This window comes from Bombina bombina, chromosome 7 (genome assembly GCF_027579735.1).
Source record: "Bombina bombina isolate aBomBom1 chromosome 7, aBomBom1.pri, whole genome shotgun sequence".
Lineage (NCBI taxonomy): Eukaryota > Metazoa > Chordata > Amphibia > Anura > Bombinatoridae > Bombina > Bombina bombina.
The window spans coordinates 313,874,953-313,897,896 of NC_069505.1; the positions used below are offsets into that span (position 1 = coordinate 313,874,953).

The following is a 22,944-nucleotide window of genomic DNA, read 5'->3' on the forward strand; positions in this document are numbered from 1 at the left end:
CTGCAACACCACCTTCACCCACCCTGACCTTGCCCACCACAAACTCCACCCTCATATGGTTTCTGGTAACCACCACTAACTCAGCCACTAGCCTCCCCATCCAATATATACTCCAGAAAATGTGGAGAGCTGTGTGTGTCTATTAACCCCTTCAGGACAGGGCAAGAGTCCTGATGTAAACATAAAGAGGAAACAGATCACGTCATTTCAATGCTGGGATTGGATCCTGGGGGACTGCCTATGATTCTAGGCACATCCCCCAGTTGGATGTTTCCTTTTATGAGAGGGCGCTAAAAAGTTAGGGCGTTCCATGCCGTCCTAAGAGGCATTAAAGCTCAGTACTGGCATGGAATGTCCTAAGGGCATGAAAAGGTTAAACAATATGCTCTTTATGTCAAAGTTCTCTCATATTATTGAATGATTGCACAATCAATACAATATCCCCAATTCTAGGCAGTTTAAATGTTAGTTTATTGGATACTCACAGCATCTCTACGGTTTCCAAGAGCCTCCAGAACTTCCTCATAATTACATTGTTCCACATAACATTCTTCATATAAAGAGCGTTTTCTTTCAATTTTTCCCAAAAACTGTGATGCCGTAGACTTCTCCATAGATGCTGAAATTAGATATACAATACTTTTACTAATACAAAAATTAAAATGACAAAAGCATGGAGGGTAAATCCCATACTTGGATACTGAACCCAATTTTTTTCTTTGGTGATTCAGATAGAACATGACATTTTAAGCAATTTTCTAGTTTACTCCTATTAGCAAATTCTCTTGGTATCTTTATTTGAAATGCAAGAATGTAAGTTTACATGCCGGCCCATTTTTGGTGAACAACCTGGGTTGTTCTTGCTGATTGGTGGATTAATTTAACCAACAAACAAGTGCTGTCCAGAGTACCTAACCAAAGAATAGCTTAGATGCCTTATTTTTCAAATAAAGATAGCAAGAGAACAAAGAAAAATTAATAGGAGTAAATTAGAAAATTGCATGCTCTATCTGAATTAAAAAAGAACAAATTTGGATTCAGTGTCCCTTTAATCATAAAATATTCTATTAAACAACAGATACATAAATTACATCATGACAATCTCAGTTGCTTCTAATCTGAACCCAAAAATTCTCTTTTGTAATTCAGAAAGAACAGGCAATTTTAAGCAACTTTCTAATTTACTCCTATTATCAATTTTTCTTCGTTCTCTTGCTATCTTTATTTGAAAAAGAAGGCATCTAAGCTTTTTTTGGTTTCAGTACGCTGGACAGCACTTTTTTATTAGTGGATGAATTTATCCACCAATCAGCAAAGACAACCCAGGTTGTTAACAAAAAATGGGCCGGCATCTAAACAAATTTCAAATAAAGATACCAAGAGAATGAAGAAAATTTGATAATAGGAGTAAATTAGAAAGTTGCTTAAAATGTCATGCTCAATTTGAATCACTAAAGAAATTTTGGTTACAGTGTCCCTTTAAGTATACAAATTCTCAACAAATCAAAAAATACATGAAACCCAACAAATTTCTAATTTACTTCTATTACATTTTCTTTGTTCTATTGGTATATTTTGTTCAAAAGTAGGAATTTAAGGGACAGTTCACCCTAAAATGTTCTCCCATTTAAATTGTTCACAATGATCCATTTTACCTGCTGGAGTGTACTAAATTGTTTACACATAGCTCCTTTACCCCTATTTTGGCCTTTGAAATAGCCGATTTAGCTTGTGGTTTGCCAAACCTATACTAAAAGTTTTGATACTGATCTCAGCTATTGAATAGCCAAACACAGCCTGCAGAAGAAATTACACTCCCTAGTGGGGTGCAGGATAGATAAGTAATAAAATGCTAACTTTCCCATAGTTCTCTCTATGTATTGAGCTTTAGTTTTCCAGACAGATATAAGATAAGGAAGCAAGTGTGTGTACACAAAGTGATAACATAATGAGATCTGATATTACCTGCATGCTCAACCCATTGTAATAGGACACACTAAACTGAATGAACTAGCACTGTCTAACTGAAAAACTTTCTAAATGCTCTGAGCTAAGAGGCGGTTTTCAAAAGGTTTAGAAATCAGTTTGAGAATACCTAGGTTTGGCTTTTCAAAAATACCACCAAGGGAGCAAAGCAAATTTGATGAGAAAATTACATGGGTTGAGCTTCAGGTAATATCAGATCTCATTATGTTATCACTTTGTGTACACACACACTTGCTTCCTTATGTTATATCTGTATGGAAAACTAAAGCTCAATCCATAGAGAGAACAATGGAAAATTACCATTTTATTAACTATCCTGCACCCCACTAGGAGTGTCACTTCTTCTGCAGGCTGTGTTTACTTAGGCTATTCAATAGCTATCAAAACTTTCAGTATAGGTTTGGGAAACCACAAGCTAAATCCGCTATTTCAAAGGCAAAATAGTGGTAAAGGAGCTATGTGTAAACAATTTAGTACACTCCAGCAGGTAAAATGGATCATTGTGAACAATTTAAATGGGAGAACAGTTGTGGGTGAACTGTCCCTTTAAGCACATAGTAAAAGAAGATTTTGTGCTGCAGCATTTAGGACTTTTTGTATGATCAGGCATCAGTAACCCACTAATTCACCTGGACTCATCCATGATTCTGCCAACGTTCTAGTATACTCCCCAATTTATTGTTTGCTAAAACTCCCACTGATCTGTGCATATTTCCTTCTTAAAAGGGCAGTGGACTGCAAATTAGTTTTCTGCCTACTATGTACTGAATCACATGTTATACCAGCTGCGTTTAAATGTATTGGTACTTAATCCTTAATGTTTATTTTTGCGATTGAAAATGCCACCTTAAATGAGCATTTAAATACCTATATCTATTGCATTTATGCCTATAAAAAGAGAGAAAGATATGATAAGGAGGTCTGCTCTTTCTGACGACAATCCCCATTTCAATGCCAAGATTAACTTAAAGCAACAAGTTCTTATATACACTTAATACTCGGCAGCTGGTGTAACAAATAATGGGGAGCACAGTAAGGGGAAAATATGTTACAGTACAGTGTAAACCCCTTTTGTTTATTTTTCTTACTAACTCAATCGAAAGCCGATTCCATTAATCAATCATCTTTCTGCAAATTTCTTCTAATCCTCCAACACTTTCTTCTGCAGCTTTAAAAATGTCTCAATGTACTTAAATATTTTAATCATCTCTCTCCCTTTGTGTCTATCCCATCTCTCTCTCTCTCCTGAGTCATGGCTCCCCTCTCAGTTACACAAATACTGTAAGGTTTTTTTTTCCTTTTCATACCAAGTACTATTTTATTATCATTGGTTTAGAGACTTTCTAGTTTAATAATGTTGTCCTGATGATTTGATCTTCAGATCTGTGATCTATAAAAGTGTAATAAGTCCCTCAAATCTCCCGCTAATGCCTCTTCCTTTACAGCCAATCATCTCACTGGCCTTCTGTGCTACTTTATTGTTTACCCACTTTCATATTGTCTGAAATAATAATTTCTAAGTGTGTGTTGTACGTCCTTAATTACTGTCATTGGCCTTAAGCATTGGGTTGTGTATACTAAATGCATAATATCTACCTTATAGTTCTACCCATTTATGTACTGTAATCTGGAGTGTCTCTATGTATCTATCATCTATTTATCAATCTAGTAAAACTATAAGTTATGCACTTAGTATATGTATGGGGTTTGCTTTGACATTAGATAATACACAAGATGCCTTTTCAACCTGGCAGGGAGAGGTCAAAATTAAATATAAATGGATTTTAAAATTTTAAATGGTTAAGAAAATAAAGGAAACTGCAAATACATTTATCTAATGAATAAGATTTAAAGGGACAGTAAAGTCAAAACTAAATGTTCATGATTCAAACAGATTATGCAATTTTAAATAACTTCTAGTATCCATTTTGCCAAGTTCTCTTGGTATCCTTTGTTAAAAGTAATCTTAGGTGCGCTCGAGAGCGTGTAGATTTTTTATCCATCTGGCAGCAGTGTTTATAGCAATGCTATACATAGTTGCAGAGACTGCCATTTGTGGCTAAAGAAATGTGCACACTACTAAACTATCAGATCCTAATTTGATAATAGTAAATAAAAGTAAGTTGGAAAGTTGTTTTTATTTACATTCTGTTTGAATCATGAATGTTTTGACTTTACTGTCCCTTTAAATCTTTTTCGGGAGATAAATTGTGTTTGTAATCTTTGCAGAAGCAGTCTTTTAACCCTTCGGCTTTATTTTATAGTAAATAAACATTTCTATGAGAGTCAGATATTTAACTCACCTCTCCCTGTATTGGAACAAAGAATCACCAGAATACAGATTCCCAGAACAAACAGCAGTTTCTTCTCCATGTTATTTTCCAAATGCTTCTTTTCTGTTGTAGTCAGAATTTATTCTACAAAGAGAAAACCTAAATATTACACAATGTTGTCTACCTGTAAATGCAAATTATCCACGCCTCATATTGTGTTATTAAAGGGACATTCTACACTAAAATTGTTATCTTTTAAAATATAGATAACAGCTTTACTACCCATTCCTCAGCTTTGTACAACCAGCATTGATATAATATACTTTATAACATTTAAACCTCTAAATTTCTGCCTGTTTCTAAGCCACTATAGAGCCTCTTAATCCCATGCTTTTATTTTCAGCTTTTCACAGTAGGACACTGCTAGTTCATGCGGGTCATATAGATAACATTGTGTTCAAGCCCACAGAGTTATTTAAGATTTAGCACAACACAGTACTAAACGCAAGTCAATAGATAATAAATCAAATGTCATGAGATCATGGGGCTGTCAGAAGATGCTTAGATACAAGGTAATCACAGAGGTAAAAAGTGTATAGATATTCACATTGTTATACAGCACAGCATATTTATCAGGTTATACAAACTCATCCTATTTATACAGATATATATATATATATATATATATATATATATATATATACATATATACATATATACACACACACACTGTCATTAGAAAGTGTGGCAAGCTGCAAGAAATTCACTATGGAAAAGGTGGCAAAACCAAACAGACAGAAGTGGAAATCAAAAAAGAAATATATTGTTTACAAAATCAACACAACTGTCAAATATAGAGCATGGATTCGGTAGGAGGGGCTAAGCGCACAGACGTGTGGAGAACGCTGTCTGTTCCTGGAGGCCTGAGAAAATACTATAGGCGGATTTAATTAATCCCGTCTAGGATTCGTAAAGGCCGGAACGGAGACCGGTGGCTACCTGCAGCTGGCCTGTGAAAAAAGGGATTACCAATGGCACTACAGGTATAAATAGGACCTGTTTTATTTAAATGTCTGGCCAACTAGTGGGGCCTTTGTGTTGTCAGCCAACTGTGTGGCTAGATTTGGTGCTATGTGTATAATACTGATTTCTGGAGCAAGAAAGGAAAAGAATACACTTGGAAGCACTCACAGGTCACTTATTGAGTCATTTTAATAACGAGAGATCAAAAAATGACATCCAAGAATGGAAGAGACATACACTTGACTATAATTAAAATTTAACTTTTAAAAACACACTTATGTACCGATTGTAGTCTATTTGGCTATGTCGTGTCACTGTACAGAATACTTGAATTACTTCTGCAAATACTCCTATATATAATATATAATTTGGGTTGCAGTTAATTAACCTGCTTCCTATTCGCTGTTGTCTGTGTATACTCTACTTATGTATACCTTAAATTGAGTGTAAGTGTTACCGGATAAGTTGGATATATTACCAGGTTAACCACCTACAGAGAAAGAGCAGTTATAAAAATATAGTTTTTCTTCGCTCGATTGTCTGAGAGGTTGATTGTATCTCTCTTCCCACGTATGTATGTGTTTCAGTCTGAGTATTAAATAATGAAACAGTGTCTCAACTACACTGTTGTATAATAATAATGCACAAGACTGTTTATGTATTAGTGTGTGCTGATGTCACACCCACAAGCATATCAAACATAAACTAAATATTTGTTCCCACGCGTATACCTATTTCAGTCAAATTATTAAATATTGATACAGTGTTTCAAATACACTGTTAAGTATTAGTGGTTCGCAAGACTGTTTGTGTATTGGCGTGTACTGGTGTCACTCTTACATGCATAACACAATCCAAATATTTCTCATTTGCTCTGTTCTATATTAATAATTCAGCAGAGTGTTTTAGTATTAGACTGTGTCTGTATTCGCTGCTTATAGTGTGTAATAAACTTGTATATATCTCAATTTAAGCAATATAATTTGTCGTTAAATTAGGTATATTACCAGCTTCAATCCTCTTATAAATTATACAAGGCAGTTTATCAGTGTACTGTGTTTATTCAGTTGTCTGAAAGGTTAACTGTGTCTCAGTTTTTACACTCTTATACAAATTTCGGTCTAGAGAGTTTTTATAAAAATCACAGTAGCTTATGTCCTGTCATGTAATAGTGATTCACAGGATCTTATTTGCCTGCTCAATTTTGTAAGAGGTTGGCTGTGTCTATCTTTTTACACACACTTGTGTCTAATAGTTTCAATCTTAAATAATGTTGCAACGACCTAACTGCACATTCGTGACTGTTTATGCATTAGCGTATACTGACATTTGCGGCTATTTTTCTAAAAAATTGATATGCTTATATAAATCACAGTTTGGTACATACATGTAATCCGTGATATTAGGTATACTGACTAAATTTACAGCTGTAACCGTTAACTGTCTGGGAGAGTAATATGCTCTCCAGCGTTCTCGGGTGCTAGGTTAATTAGTACAACATGATTATCAGTGACACTTGGCTAGCCGGATCAAATATAAATATTGAACCATTCCTAGCTCTAAGTAGACTTCGAATAAATTGAGTGAAAAAGACTACAGTAATTGAATCGGTAGCTTAAGGCTTGCTAAAAACACAGGAGCTCCTAGGACTCCTCACCATTGCCCTAACGTCCCTGACATGTTTCGCCACGTAACGTGGCTTTTTCTAGACCGAAATTTGTATAAGAGTGTAAAAACTGAGACACAGTTAACCTTTCAGACAACTGAATAAACACAGTACACTGATAAACTGCCTTGTATAATTTATAAGAGGATTGAAGCTGGTAATATACCTAATTTAACGACAAATTATATTGCTTAAATTGAGATATATACAAGTTTATTACACACTATAAGCAGCGAATACAGACACAGTCTAATACTAAAACACTCTGCTGAATTATTAATATAGAACAGAGCAAATGAGAAATATTTGGATTGTGTTATGCATGTAAGAGTGACACCAGTACACGCCAATACACAAACAGTCTTGCGAACCACTAATACTTAACAGTGTATTTGAAACACTGTATCAATATTTAATAATTTGACTGAAATAGGTATACGCGTGGGAACAAATATTTAGTTTATGTTTGATATGCTTGTGGGTGTGACATCAGCACACACTAATACATAAACAGTCTTGTGCATTATTATTATACAACAGTGTAGTTGAGACACTGTTTCATTATTTAATACTCAGACTGAAACACATACATACGTGGGAAGAGAGATACAATCAACCTCTCAGACAATCGAGCGAAGAAAAACTATATTTTTATAACTGCTCTTTCTCTGTAGGTGGTTAACCTGGTAATATATCCAACTTATCCGGTAACACTTACACTCAATTTAAGGTATACATAAGTAGAGTATACACAGACAACAGCGAATAGGAAGCAGGTTAATTAACTGCAACCCAAATTATATATTATATATAGGAGTATTTGCAGAAGTAATTCAAGTATTCTGTACAGTGACACGACATAGCCAAATAGACTACAATCGGTACATAAGTGTGTTTTTAAAAGTTAAATTTTAATTATAGTCAAGTGTATGTCTCTTCCATTCTTGGATGTCATTTTTTGATCTCTCGTTATTAAAATGACTCAATAAGTGACCTGTGAGTGCTTCCAAGTGTATTCTGCAGCTGGCCTGATTTGGGCTGAAAGATACTCCTGAGGTGGTAGCTGACCGAACACCGGGAGGAACACGCTAACCGCTGGGACCCACGAAGGGAGTGGCAAGCGGTAGTAGCGGTGAGAGTGTCCAGGCACCAGGCTCCTGCCCCTGGGGAAAAATAAGGTGACAAGGCATCTGGTTCACCGGCTCAGGAAGGACCCTACGGGAACCTGAGCACAACACCTATTGTGACTACCGTCAAGTCCTAACTTAAAAGGGAAACACAGGAGGAGAGAGCTTGCTGCTCTGGAGAGCGACAGAGGCTGAAACTTCTCCATAAATAAGATAAGTGAAAACCTATTAACTGTCAAATTTTGGAACTTGTTTGGTTTCACCTGGACTTGCTTGGAAAACTGGGCATAGAAAGGGGGGGGGGCAGGTGTATATCCATACTTAAGATAAGGGGTCCCTGCGAGAGTAGGGCCTGGCAATGATTGTCTTTTCTCCCCCCCTGATCTATTCTGGCTCACAGTGAATAAGGTGTAATAAAAAAGGAGGCAAAAAGAAGAAAAAAAGGAGAAGAAATGATATACAAAAAGGAGTAAAAGGAAAAACCTTTAGCAAATTGAGGACTGAGTAAAACAGAGACTATTGCTGGGATAAACATTATAACATTAAACAAGCTGAGGACCTTTAAAAAAGCACTGGTTAACAGGACTAAGATATCCTCTCTGTAAAAAAAATATACATCAAAGGACTCTAAAGGTCTTAGAAGTCCAGATATTGAGGTTTAGAGGATAACTTTAGTATTGTATATATCCCCCCTATGGTATTGATGACATGGCAATGAAGGTTTATTTAATACTATATTAGAGGGTTAAATGTGTGATAAAACTCTGGTAATATATACCAACTGTTAGTCTTTTTCAGCAAAGGGTTCTGTTGGATAATAGACTTGTGGGCTTTGAACAGGCTAAGAGTGTGATAATACATGTGGGTATCATGTGTGGATTTTATATCTCCCAGACATAGGAGTAATTAACATATAATACGTATTGCCTGCGCAGTCTCTATACTGTGGGGAACAAGTATAGCATAAATTGGGTGCGGTAAAATTCAAGTTATATCCTTCAATTGGAATTAAGGTCCCAAATAGAATCTTTTAAAAATTAAGCCCCGCTATTAGATTCCCTATAACTAAAATATATTGTGAATATAGGGAATAATCTTAGAAGAAAGTACATCCCCTGTATGGTATATCTGATATTGTAAAAAGACCCTGGTGGATAATACACTACACGGTCAAGAATGGGGCAAGAGTGTGGTAACAAATAGGAAGGTTATATAGGAACGTCTCCCACCCTCAGATATAGAAGTGGTCAAAGTACTACATATGATGCTTGTATAATTCTTGTATTGCGGGAGGGTAAGCATAATACAAATTGTGTGTTGAAAAATTTAAGCTTACCTGTTAGATAGAAATAAGACTCTAAGTGGAATTTTTTAGAAATCTAAAACTCACTGAGGTAAAAGGACATAATACTTTAAAAGGATCTGATTGAGAACAAATTTAGAGGTTTTGACAAAGACGAGATATAAATATATGTTGAATTATTTATACCAGGAATATTGTTTAAGATAGAGCAATACTGTACACAATACACATAGGGGTTAAGTAAAAAAAAAAGAGAGAGAAAGGAGAAAGAAAAGAAAAAGAAGGAAAGGAAGGAGAAGGAAGGAAGAAAAAACAGGGGAAAGAAGAAAAAAAAATGGCTGAATAAAAAGGTTTGAAAAATCACAGCTTAATAAGAGGTGAGAGAAATAGAGTAACACACGTTAATTGTAGAGTAAAGACACAGCAGCACTATAAGTAATGAACTTACTGGCTAAATAAAATTTAAAAAATATTGATCAAGAGGGTTTTGAATAATAAACGTATTTAAGTTGTATACTGTATTAATAACTTTTGACACTGTGAGGTAGAAGAAAGCACTTATTTTTTTATTTTTTTATTTTTTCCTATTAAAAAAGGAAAAGGTAAAAGGGGGGAAGGGGGACTAGTTAGAATTTTCTCACCGGTAAATATAACTATTATAATTTTGTTTCTCTTTTTTAAATATATATATATGGAAAAATATCTAAACAAAAGTAAAACCACCTCACCAAATATGTCCTCTAGAAGTAAGAATCAGGAAAGAAAGGGGAGTAGAATTTCATTAGAACCCCATGGGGGAGCAGTGGAAACAAGTTTCACTCAGAATTCGAATAATGAAGAGCTAATTAAACAATTGGATGCATTATTCACACCTAAGTTTGAGTTGATACAAAATAATATTTCCACATTAACATTGGAGATCAAACAGTTTGCAACCAGACTAACATATGTAGAACAAAGAATTTCAGACATTGAAGATGGGGCTATACAGAGGGAACAGGCCTTTCAGACTATGTCCACTCAGATTGAAAGCATGAAAAATAAAATAGAGGACATAGAAAATAGGGCCAGGAGAAATAACCTACGTCTTATTGGTCTAACGGAAGAAATACAAGAAAAAGATCTTAAAAGATTTGTGGAGGTAGAGTTAATGGGACTATTAAATATTAGAGCAGGATATAGTGATTGAACGAATTCATAGAATAGGCCCAGAGAGGAATGGGGAAGGGAGAAATAAAGGGAGCAGACCGATTATTATGAAGTTATTAAATTTCCAAGGAAAGATCCAAATTATGACCAGGGAGTGCAGAATTATTAGGCAAATGAGTATTTTGACCACATCATCCTCTTTATGCATGTTGTCTTACTCCAAGCTGTATAGGCTCGAAAGCCTACTACCAATTAAGCATATTAGGTGATGTGCATCTCTGTAATGAGAAGGGGTGTGGTCTAATGACATCAACACCCTATATCAGGTGTGCATAATTATTAGGTAACTTCCTTTCCTTTGGCAAAATGGGTCAAAAGAAGGACTTGACAGGCTCAGAAAAGTCAAAAATAGTGAGATATCTTGCAGAGGGATGCAGCACTCTTAAAATTGCAAAGCTTCTGAAGCGTGATCATCGAACAATCAAGCGTTTCATTCAAAATAGTCAACAGGGTCGCAAGAAGCGTGTGGAAAAACCAAGGCGCAAAATAACTGCCCATGAACTGAGAAAAGTCAAGCGTGCAGCTGCCAAGATGCCACTTGCCACCAGTTTGGCCATATTTCAGAGCTGCAACATCACTGGAGTGCCCAAAAGCACAAGGTGTGCAATACTCAGAGACATGGCCAAGGTAAGAAAGGCTGAAAGACGACCACCACTGAACAAGACACACAAGCTGAAACGTCAAGACTGGGCCAAGAAATATCTCAAGACTGATTTTTCTAAGGTTTTATGGACTGATGAAATGAGAGTGAGTCTTGATGGGCCAGATGGATGGGCCCGTGGCTGGATTGGTAAAGTGCAGAGAGCTCCAGTCCGACTCAGACGCCAGCAAGGTGGAGGTGGAGTACTGGTTTGGGCTGGTATCATCAAAGATGAGCTTGTGGGGCCTTTTCGGGTTGAGGATGGAGTCAAGCTCAACTCCCAGTCCTACTGCCAGTTTCTGGAAGACACCTTCTTCAAGCAGTGGTACAGGAAGAAGTCTGCATCCTTCAAGAAAAACATGATTTTCATGCAGGACAATGCTCCATCACACGCGTCCAAGTACTCCACAGCGTGGCTGGCAAGAAAGGGTATAAAAGAAGAAAATCTAATGACATGGCCTCCTTGTTCACCTGATCTGAACCCCATTGAGAACCTGTGGTCCATCATCAAATGTGAGATTTACAAGGAGGGAAAACAGTACACCTCTCTGAACAGTGTCTGGGAGGCTGTGGTTGCTGCTGCACGCAATGTTGATAGTGAACAGATCAAAACACTGACAGAATCCATGGATGGCAGGCTTTTGAGTGTCCTTGCAAAGAAAGGTGTCTATATTGGTCACTGATTTGTTTTTGAATGTCAGAAATGTATATTTGTGAATGTTGAGATGTTATATTGGTTTCACTGGTAAAAATAAATAATTGAAATGGGTATATATTTGTTTTTTGTTAAGTTGCCTAATAATTATGCACAGTAATAGTCACCTGCACACACAGATATCCCCCTAAAATAGCTATAACTAAAAACAAACTAAAAACTACTTCCAAAACTATTCAGCTTTGATATTAATGAGTTTTTTGGGTTCATTGAGAACATGGTTGTTGTTCAATAATAAAATTAATCCTCAAAAATACAACTTGCCTAATAATTCTGCACTCCCTGTAGAAAGGCAAACGGTGAAGTTAACGATAAAGGAAAAAAAAAATCCTACTGTTTAATGATTTTTCATATGAAACATCAAATAAAAGGCGCATGCTAGCCCCAATTTGCACGAAATTAATTCAGGAGGGATATCGAGCCAGACTTTTGTACCCAGCTAGACTCAGTATCCAAACCAAGGAAGGAAATACAATTTTTACTGAAAGCAATGAAGTTAATAAGTTTTTAGAAAATCATAGAGATAGTCTGGAGAAGTAGGAAGACCTATGTAGGTATGATAGGTTATCACATTGTAGTAATGGCTATAAGTTTAAATAGCCTGACTGTATGTTTTTATGGGAGTGTCGCAGTCAATGTTATGTTTTTAGAAAAATTCAAATGTATAGAATTAAAGTATGGGGCTTACGCAGGGATTACTCCTTTTTCTTTGTTTTTGTTTTTTCTTCTTTTCTCTCTCCCTTTTTCTCTTCTCCTTCTCCTCATACGTGGGTTTTCCCCCCTCCCCTCTCCTTCCCCAAAGTATCCTCTCTTTTTTTGTCTTAAGTAACTGGTAAAATGAGTCTCAAAATTGTATCGTGGAATGTAGATGGGATTACATCACCCATCAAACGTAAAGCCATCTTAAGATATGCAAGGAAATTGGGTACCCAAATACTACTATTACAGGAAACACATTTGAAGGGAGAAGAGGCAGTTAAATTAAAAGGAGGTTGGGTTAAAGAAGTCATATACACCCCAGGATACCAAAGGAAGAAAGGAGTAGCTATTTTATTTAGTAAATGTCTAGAATATAAAATAGATAACTTAACTCGTGATGAGGAAGGCAGGTATATTATAATGGAAGTGGTAACAGGGGAAAAAAAATTCGTAATATGTAATGTATACGGCCCAAATGAGGAAGATATAGGGTTTTGGCAGACATTGAGGGACAAACTACTTAAATACCCTGGTAATTCGCTAATCATAGGAGGAGATTTTAATATTGCCCCAAATAGTATTTTGGATAGATGTAGAGATAGTATAGCTCAAACAGGGGGGAAGACACTGGATAAAACGACAATAGCCAGGAGAAAGAGAGAATCTACTATAATAAAGAAATTCCAACAAGATCTAAAAATTCTAGACAGCTTTAGAATCATGCATCCAGAAGACAGGGAGTATACATGTTGTTCAAAATCTAAAAAAACCTTATCTAGGATAGACTATTTCCTTGTCTCAGAGAAATTATCTGCTGCTGTACAAGAAACGTATATAGACATGATAACAATCTCAGATCATGCCCCTATTGTAATTACATTGAATCCTAAGTTTAAAGATAGGAAGATCAATCAATTCTTTTTCCCGAAATATTTGACAAAAAACACCAAATTTATAATTTTTTTAAAAGAGAAGTGGACTGATTATAAACGTTTTAATGAAGGTTTTTGAAGATAAAACCCACATATTTTGGAATGCCGCGAATCTGTGCTTAGAGGCGAGATTACAACATACCTAATACGATCAAAAAAAAAAAAAAATGAACTTATACAGACAACAGGTAACTAATTGCTTAATTAACAAATACTCTAACTACATTCAGGAAAAAAGTATGGCCAATTGGCAGAAATATATACAGGCTAAAAAAATAGAGATAATTACCTATTACAAAATGAAATCAATCAGAATATAAAATCTTGTACGCAATATTATAGATACGGGAATAAGGTAGGCAGCTTCTTAGCCCGCATAGATAAAAATCATAAGACTAAAAATTTTATAACTAAAATTAAAGATAAAGACCAAATTTGGACAAATACTGAAGACATACAAAAAGTATTTCTTGAGCATTTTACAGAATTGTATTCAACACAATCTATAAATCTAGAAAGGAAAAATTTTGGGCCTCATTAACAAATCCACAGTTAGAGAGTAATCAGTTAAGAAGTATCAATGAACCCATTACAGAAAAAGAAATAAGTCAGACAATTAAAGCAATGGCGAATAATAAAGCAGCAGGCCCAGACGGTATGCCATCTGAGTTTTATAAGATTCTGAATGACGAAGTAACTCCAACGTTAACTATCCTGTTGAATACATTTTGGAATGGACAGCTGAAACCGCTAGCAGATTTTAATAAGTCCACAATAATTGTAATACCTAAACTAGGAAAAGATCCACAGTCAATTGATTCTTATAGGCCCATTTCACTTTTGAATATGGACTACAAGATATTAACCAGTATAATAGCTAAAAGGATACAGGAGTCACTTGACACTATAATACATTCTGACCAAACAGGATTTATGAAGGGAAGATCCTCAAATACTAATTTGAGGAAGGTCTTTTTAACAATTATAGATCATTGGTATAATAACAAATACAATAAGAAAATAAGTAAAGAAGACATTGCGATAGTATCATTAGATGCAAGCAAGGCCTTCTATTCTGTAACATGGGATCACCTTATTACTTCCCTTAAAAAATTTGGGTATGAAGGTAACTGCCTTAATACAATTGAGATGCTGTATAGGGAGTCCAGGGCATCAATTGTTATAAATAATAATAAAAGACCTTATTTTTCTCTTTTGAGAGGGACAAGACAGGGTTGCCCCTTGTCCCCCCTAATTTTCAATCTCACTCTAGAACCTTTATTAATAGCACTGAGGAACAATATACAAGGGATAGATGTAGGAGGTAAGAATGTTCAACTAGCTGTATACGCTGATGACCTTTTGGTATTTTCTAGAAAGTCTTGTGAAAGCTTTAATCAAATTTGTCGAATTATAGATAATTATGGCTCCTTCTCAGGTTATAGTATTAACAGAAAAAAATCTGAAGTTTTATGGCTTCAAAAAAATCAGACATCAGAAAACAAGATCTTCAGGGAAGTGAGTAAACATATCACATACCTGGGGATTAAGATCTCTAGCAACCCCATGGAGTGGTATTCTTTAAATATTAGTAACAACGCGAGGCAATTTTCTGAAACTCTTAAAAGATGGGCCTCCCTACCACTCTATCTCTGGCAAAATAAATTTGCTCAAGATGATTGCACTTCCAAGGCTATTATATCTTTTTCAGAATATACCCTTTTTAATTAAAAAAACAGGAGATCAAGATAATTAATTCCGCGATCAAAGATTATATATGGATGGGCAAGAAGCCCAGGATTAGCTATCAAAAATTAGTACTTAAAAAAGAATTCCTAGGCCTGGGACTCCCTAACATAGAAATATATAATCTAGTGGCGGTTACGAAGATCGCTTTAGACTGGCTCCTGGAGAGTAATCACTTCTCCCTTCTAGACATAGAAAATGGTCTGATAAAACCTCTATATTTAAAAAATATCCTTCATTTAGAAATTAAAAATCTCCCACCGTATGTTAAAAAACTAGATTTCTTCAAAGACACAATAGTGGCATGGCATAGGACATGCAAATTATTAGGTTTAAAACTCTTTGCAACTAAATTTTTGTCCATTGAGGGAAACCCAGGGTTTAAACAGGGTCTCCTATCGGGAATTTTTGCATGCTGGAGAGAGAAGGGGCTATCTAAATTTATTCAATTAGTTAAAACTAGTCAAGATGTAGTGAAGGTTGAAGAGTTTGAAGTAATCAGGAATAGATACCTTTTGTCAGATAGACATTTCTTCCCCTTCTTACAAATCAGACATTACTGCTTGAAATTAATCCGACTACAAGGGAACAATTGGGAGCTTACAGCATTAATCCCGGTTATTGATCTCATCAAACAAGGTAAATACTCTAACTCACTCCTTTACAATTTAATAAACAATAGAAATCATAAACAGCATATAGAGGCAGGGGTCGTAAAATGGAGAGATGTATTTTTCAAGAATCTTAGTATACAAATAATACTGAAAAGTATAGAAAGGCTATTCCTATGCGGGAGCAACATATTAAGATAATGTGGATGGTATATATCACACCTGAGAAAATTGTTAAGTGGGGTAGGACTGGAGAGGGAGTACTATGTATAAAATGTAGACAACAAAATACGAATTTGTTACACAGCTTTTGGTTATGTCCAAAAATACAAAGACTTTGGGGGAAAGTAAACTACTGGTTAGGCAAGATATATGAGACCCAAATTACTTTACAAGCAGATCAGGTTATTTTTTTCCACTATAAGAAAGAACATTTAGTGATAAGAAAATTTATAACATTAGTAATCTTAATAGGGAGGAATCTTATATTAAAAGGGTGGAAGAATGCCAAACCCCCAACTCTAACAATGATAAGGGAAAATATTCATCATCAATTCCTGATAGAACTTCAAGATACCTTGTTTCATATTGAAACTAATATTACTCGCTTTTTTGATAAATGGGGAAAGTGGGTTAAAACCCAAGACCTAGAAGAACAGAAACGAATAATTAAAAACTTTGAAAATACAGTGTACATAGAAAATTGTAGACTTAGAGGAGAATGGCTATTTGAGTAGGATAATTGACTTATAGGGGGAGAGGGTGGGGAGGGAATACCTTTTCTTTTGTTTGTTTTTTTTTTTTTTTATGTTTGTGTTGCTGGTGGAGTATACCTGGCTGGATAAGTGTTATGCTGAATACTATGTGCTATGATTGTCTTATATGTGTGCGCCTGTGTGCAAACACTGGCTTAATATCTACCAAATGACAATGGTCTTAGTAGTATTTGTATTTCTATGTCTGTTTATATAAAGAAATGTATAGAACAAAACGTTTAGTTTTTTTTAAAAATTTTCATAGAATCTTAAAATTATTAAGTTCTAATTCAAAAATAAAAATAATAATAAAAAAATATACAAAGATTATTGGTTAAAAATAATATTCTTTTATTAGAATCAATATAAAACAGTCAGTCAAAATTGCTTAATCTTAAAGTGGTTATGTGAGAAAGTTGGTACCAACCAATTGTATTGAGGTGTAGCTAAAATTAGTATATGATATATTTGTGTAAAAACAGTGTATAAAATTAGCAAGTCCAGTTTATACCTTGGTAGGTATTTAAAAATACTTTTTGTAAAAGATTTGGCTTTTTACTCATAAAATGCACCAAAAGGTAGAAAATAAGGTATAATTGGTAGAAATACAGTTGTTAGAGATCGTTGTTAAAGACAACTATTGACACCTGGTTCAACAATAGGTGTTTATTTTCAGCCTTTTTGAAATAAGCCTTTTTGTGATATGACCAAAAGATTTAGGCTAGGTGTTTGAGCCGTTTTCTGTATGTCACAGTAATTATATCACAATAGTTATTGAACACTTAGCTTGTCTTTTGCGATATTATTAATCAACAGACTTTGAATAAGGTACCTTATTTGCAGTTCCAAGTCATATAAGAAGGTTCTTGCGTGTCCAAATGAGGTATAGATGAGAAACTTTCTTTGTCCTTTCAAAGTTTCTAGGAGCGCTTGTTGCAGCGTGTATGTCTCCTGTGAAAGTTGCCTCTGTCACTTCCGTGTCCGGTCTTGACACGCCCACCAAATGGAGATTGACAGATAGGTAAAGAGCAGGGTTTCTCCAGTGCAGTGTAAGCAGTCTGTATCCAAGGTGATCAGTAAGCAGTCTGTATCCAAAGCAACGCGTTTCAGCTCCAAAGAGCCTTTCTCAAGCTTCTGTCAGACCTGCTTAGAATCCTATCTTTTATACCTTTGTTCCTGATTAGGAACAATCAGGAACAAAGGTTCCGGTAGATAGTAACAATTTTATCCATTCAAGTAGCTGCCATCATCAAGCCTGGAAGAACAATATACCGAAAGGACAAATGCTGAGGGTAATGAAAAATTGTAACAAACCTGAGGATTATGATAACCAATCGAAAGTACTTAAGGCAAAGTTTATAGAAAGAGGCTATAGAGAAGAATTTGTAGAGAATATTAGACAAGGAGTAGGAAAAATGGAAAGAAATACCATATTAAACAAAAATAATAAAAAAATTTAGTGACAACACCCACCCAGAACATAATAAACTAAATATCCCATTCATGAGTGATTTCAATGCAAACTATAAAATAACAGAAAAAATACTAAAGAAACATTGGCACATACTACATCAAGATAAAATTATTGGCCCCTTTATCACTAAAAAACCGAGGTTCATATACAGAAAAGCTAATAATTTAAAAAACATACTTGCCCCAACCCAAATTAAACAGCATAAAAAAATAGACAAAGATTTAACAGGACAGGACCTAAAAGGTTTTTTCCCATGTTTTATATGCAAATCTTGCAGACACTCCAAGAAAAGTAAAACAGTCACATCACATATTAATAAAAGGGAATTTAAAATCTAAGAATGTATAAGATGCACAGATAAAAATATTGTCTACATGATTCAGTGTAAATGTGGAATGCAATACGTAGGCTAATCAGAACGCCCCCTACGTGAAAGAATACGAGAGCATATTTTATCCATCGAAAATATGGACGAGGATAGAAATAAGGACCTACCCGTCCCTAAGCATTTTAAAGCCTGTAATAATGGTAATCTAAATTTTTTTAACTATATGGGCATAGCCAAATTACAAAAACAAAAGAGAGGGGGAGATAATCAAAAAAGATTATTGCAGCTAGAAAGCAAATGGATTTACAATTTAGACCAGGGGTGTCCAAACTTTGCTCTCCAGAGGTTTTGGAACTACATTTCCGATGATGCTCAGCCAGCATTTTATCTAGCTGAGCATCATGGGAAATGTAGTTCCAAAACCTCTGGAGAGCAAAGTTTGGACACCCCTGATTTAGACACTCTTCACCCACAAGGTCTGAATTTAGAAATTGAACTGAGAAGTTTTTTCACATAGATCATAACACAATACTACAAGAAATCATAAATACCTACAGTCTCTATATTGAGACTGTTTCACCCATCTATTACACATTGGTTTGTTCTATAAAACTTAGAATGTCCAGCTTTATATGTATATATTATTTAGTCCTTTATTACCAAAGAAAAAAATGTTTTTAAAGTATATAAATAAATCTGATAATTTTTCTATCTCAACAAAAAATTTTTAATTTTTATTTTTCATATGATGCAGGTCATATATAGATATGCACAGTCTTTTTAATGTACAGTAATAACTTGGAAATACACCAGCAAAGTACCAATAGAAACATAAAAATATTTTTTCAACAAAGGAAAAAAGAGAACTAAGCCAACCGATTCTATTCCAGTTTTCACTATAATTATTTACTTAATCTAAAGTGGCTTTTAAACATATTGAAACCACACACAGTATAGTACCAATATAAATATAAAAAATATCTTTTCAACAAAGGAAAAAAGAGAACTATTCCAGTTTTTTACTAAAATTATTTATTTAGTTGTTTATATAATTTTTTTTCAAATAAGAATACATGAATAATCTACAGTGGCTTTTAAGCATATTGGAAACCACACACAGAAATGATATTGGCTTTGACAATGCTTCAATAAAACAATTAAACAATTTACTCAATCAGGAACAAAGGTATAAAAGATAGGATTCTAAGCAGGTCTGACAGAAGCTTGAGAAAGGCTCTTTGGAGCTGAAACGCGTTGCTTTGGATACAGACTGCTTACTGATCACCTTGGATACAGACTGCTTACACTGCACTGGAGAAACCCTGCTCTTTACCTATCTGTCAATCTCGCATTTTGTGGGCGTGTCAAGACCGGACACGGAAGTGACAGAGGCAACTTTCACAGGAGACATACACGCTGCAACAAGCGCTCCTAGAAACTTTGAAAGGACAAAGAAAGTTTCTCATCTATACCTCATTTGGACACGCAAGAACCTTCTTATATGACTTGGAGCTGCAAATAAGGTACCTTATTCAAAGTCTGTTGATTAATAATATCGCAAAAGACAAGCTAAGTGTTCAATAACTATTGTGATATAATTACTGTGACATACAGAAAACGGCTCAAACACCTAGCCTAAATCTTTTGGTCATATCACAAAAAGGCTTATTTCAAAAAGGCTGAAAATAAACACCTATTGTTGAACCAGGTGTCAATAGTTGTCTTTAACAACGATCTCTAACAACTGTATTTCTACCAATTATACCTTATTTTCTACCTTTGGTGCATTTTATGAGCAAAAAGCCAAATCTTTTACAAAAAGTATTTTTAAATACCTACCAAGGTATAAACTGGACTTGCTAATTTTATACACTGTTTTTACACAAATATATCATATACTAATTTTAGCTACACCTCAATACAATTGGTTGGTACCAACTTTCTCACATAACCACTTTAAGATTAAGCAATTTTGACTGACTGTTTTATATTGATTCTAATAAAATAATATTATTTTTAACCAATAATCTTTGTATATTTTTTTATTATTATTTTTATTTTTGAATTAGAACTTAATAATTTTAAGATATTATTCTATGAAAAATTTTTAAAAAACGTTTTTTTCTATACATTTCTTTATATAAACAGACATAGAAATACAAATATTACTAAGACCATTGTCATTTGGTAGATATTAAGCCAGTGTTTGCACACAGGCGCACACATATAAGACAATCATAACTGCTACTAAAACTATTCAGATGACTTGGGGTATCTGATTTTTATGTGAAGTATTATCTACCACCAGTGCATAGATTTTTAGTTGTTTAATCATGAATACTATGTGCTCCATATAGAAATATTGAGAAGGGTAAATATCTGCTCCTGCGGTTAAAAACGTGAGATGGCCTGTTTGTTTGTTTTTTCTTTGTTGAAAGTTCAAAGTTAAAAGTGGAAAGGAGAGATGGGACTATTAATTTATCCTGGGTGGTAAATTCTGATACTATATCAAGACAAATATACCATATGTTAGAATCTGAACTGATGGAACTAATGTAGTACATATGCAGACAAATATGTATGATATTTTGCTGGATTTGTTCTGTTGAAACAATTTTCTGTTTTTTTCTTCTTTCTGTATCTGATATAGAATATTAATAAACTTCTTTCCAAAAAAAAACAAAAAACCCAACAACTGTCAAATATATACACAAAATGTTATGCAAAAAGACACACACAAAAAAAATGAATTATAAAAAACCAGACACTCCTAGCAATGAAAAAGAGGGCTATAGCTTTTATCCCCCAATAATACAGCCTCCTTTACATTAGTAACAGCAATGACCACAAGTAATGTCTCCCCCAGTGTTTGATGGAGCATAGAACACAAATGTTAAAGGAACAGTGTAGTCAAAATTAAACTTATGATTCAGATAGAGCATGAAATTTTAAACACTCCTATTATCAATGTAAGCAAAGGATCCAGCCCATTTTGGTTCAGTACCTGGGTAGCGCTTGCTGATTGGTGGCTACATTTAAACACCAATCAGCAAGAGCAACCAGGTGCTAAACCAAAAATGGGCCAGCTCCTTACATTTGCTTTTTCAAAATAAAGATACAAAGAGAATGAATAAATATTGATAATAGGAGTAAATTAGAAAGCTGCTTACAATTGCCTGCTCTATCTGAAACATGATAGTTCAATTTTTACTAAACTATCCCTTTAAGTCAAAATAATATAAAAAAATAATGACCCAAAAAGAATAGGTCAGTGATTTCTGAATAATAAATCCTTCTAGGGAAATAAACATCAATATTATTGTAAACAATCTGTGGAAATAAATAATAAATTATTACAAGTTATTAGACAAAGAAATATACCAGTATAGTTACCACTCTGATGAAGCTGAAGATTTAGGGAACTCACACTCTGACTGCTCCCCAAAAGACTGCTGGCTTTACTGAATTAAGGTAGGATTTTTATACTAAATTTGGGTGGGTCAAACACTGGAGACATTGGGACATTTTTAAACAATTTACTAAACATTTAGCAGCTGTCTCCAATTGCTTTGACCTAATCAAAGATTCCCTGCAACTCATGCATTTTAAAGGGAGAGTCTACCATATAATTGTTATTGTTTTAAAATATAGATAATCCCTTTATTACCCATTTCCCAGTTTTGCATAACCAACACAGTTATATTTATATACTTTTTACCTCTGTGATTACCTTGTATCTAGGAACCTTCTTCCAGCCCCCTGATCACATGACTGTGACTGTTTATTATCTATTGTACTAAAATTTAGCATTGTTTTGTGCTAAATCTTAAATAACCCCCTGTGCCTGAACACAGTGTTATCTATATGGCCCACGTGTACTTTCTGTCTCTTTGTGTTGAAAAGAGAATTAAAAAGCATGTGATAAGAGGCAGCCCTCAAAGGCTTAGAAATTAGCATATGAGCCTACCTAGGTTTAGTTTAAACCAAGAATACCAAGAGAAAAAAGCACATTTGATGATAAAAGTAAATTGGAAAGTTGATTAAAATTAAAAGTCGTATCTGAATAATGAAAGTTAAATTTATACTAGACTGTCCCTTTAAATGAGGATGCTCCAGTATTGTTTTGTAATTTTGGACTATAAAATCGAATTAGCATTTGCATATCTTAGCCAATTTAGTGTCTTTTGTATTGCTTCCTGAATATGGCACCATGATTTTAGGCTTCTATGAGATAACCAAGGCGTTGGCTAAAACCTATTGATTGTATAGATACTCAGGAGGACATTATTATTTATTCCTATTTTTGGAATATGAGGCCAATTCTTACAATGCTCATTATCAGTGTGGATGTATACTCACAATCTTATACAGAGAAGCACGTGTAGAGTTATATTCAGGGGGGAAGCCAAAAACTGTTTTACACCAGGGCCCTCTGCTGAGTAGGTCTGTGACCCCAT

At 34.6% G+C, this 22,944-nt stretch overlaps 1 protein-coding gene across 3 annotated transcripts in view; it reads right to left on the reverse strand.

Annotated features, from left to right (window-relative positions):
• LOC128666382 (prothrombin-like) overlaps positions 1-22,944 on the reverse strand; it is a 111,750-nt gene that overhangs the window by 78,262 nt on the left and 10,544 nt on the right. For 2 of the 3 annotated variants that reach the window (XM_053720947.1, XM_053720945.1), the window contains exons 1-3: positions 17,518-17,638; positions 4,290-4,403; positions 486-619 (exon numbers count right to left, since the gene is read on the reverse strand). Coding sequence is in view for 2 of the 3 variants with exons in the window: in XM_053720945.1 (XP_053576920.1) it covers positions 486-619; positions 4,290-4,359 (204 nt within the window). In the remaining variant the exon portion in view is untranslated. Of the gene's footprint in view, positions 1-485; positions 620-4,289; positions 4,404-17,517; positions 17,639-22,944 lie in introns of those variants that run through there. The other variant, XM_053720946.1, reaches the window with a different exon arrangement.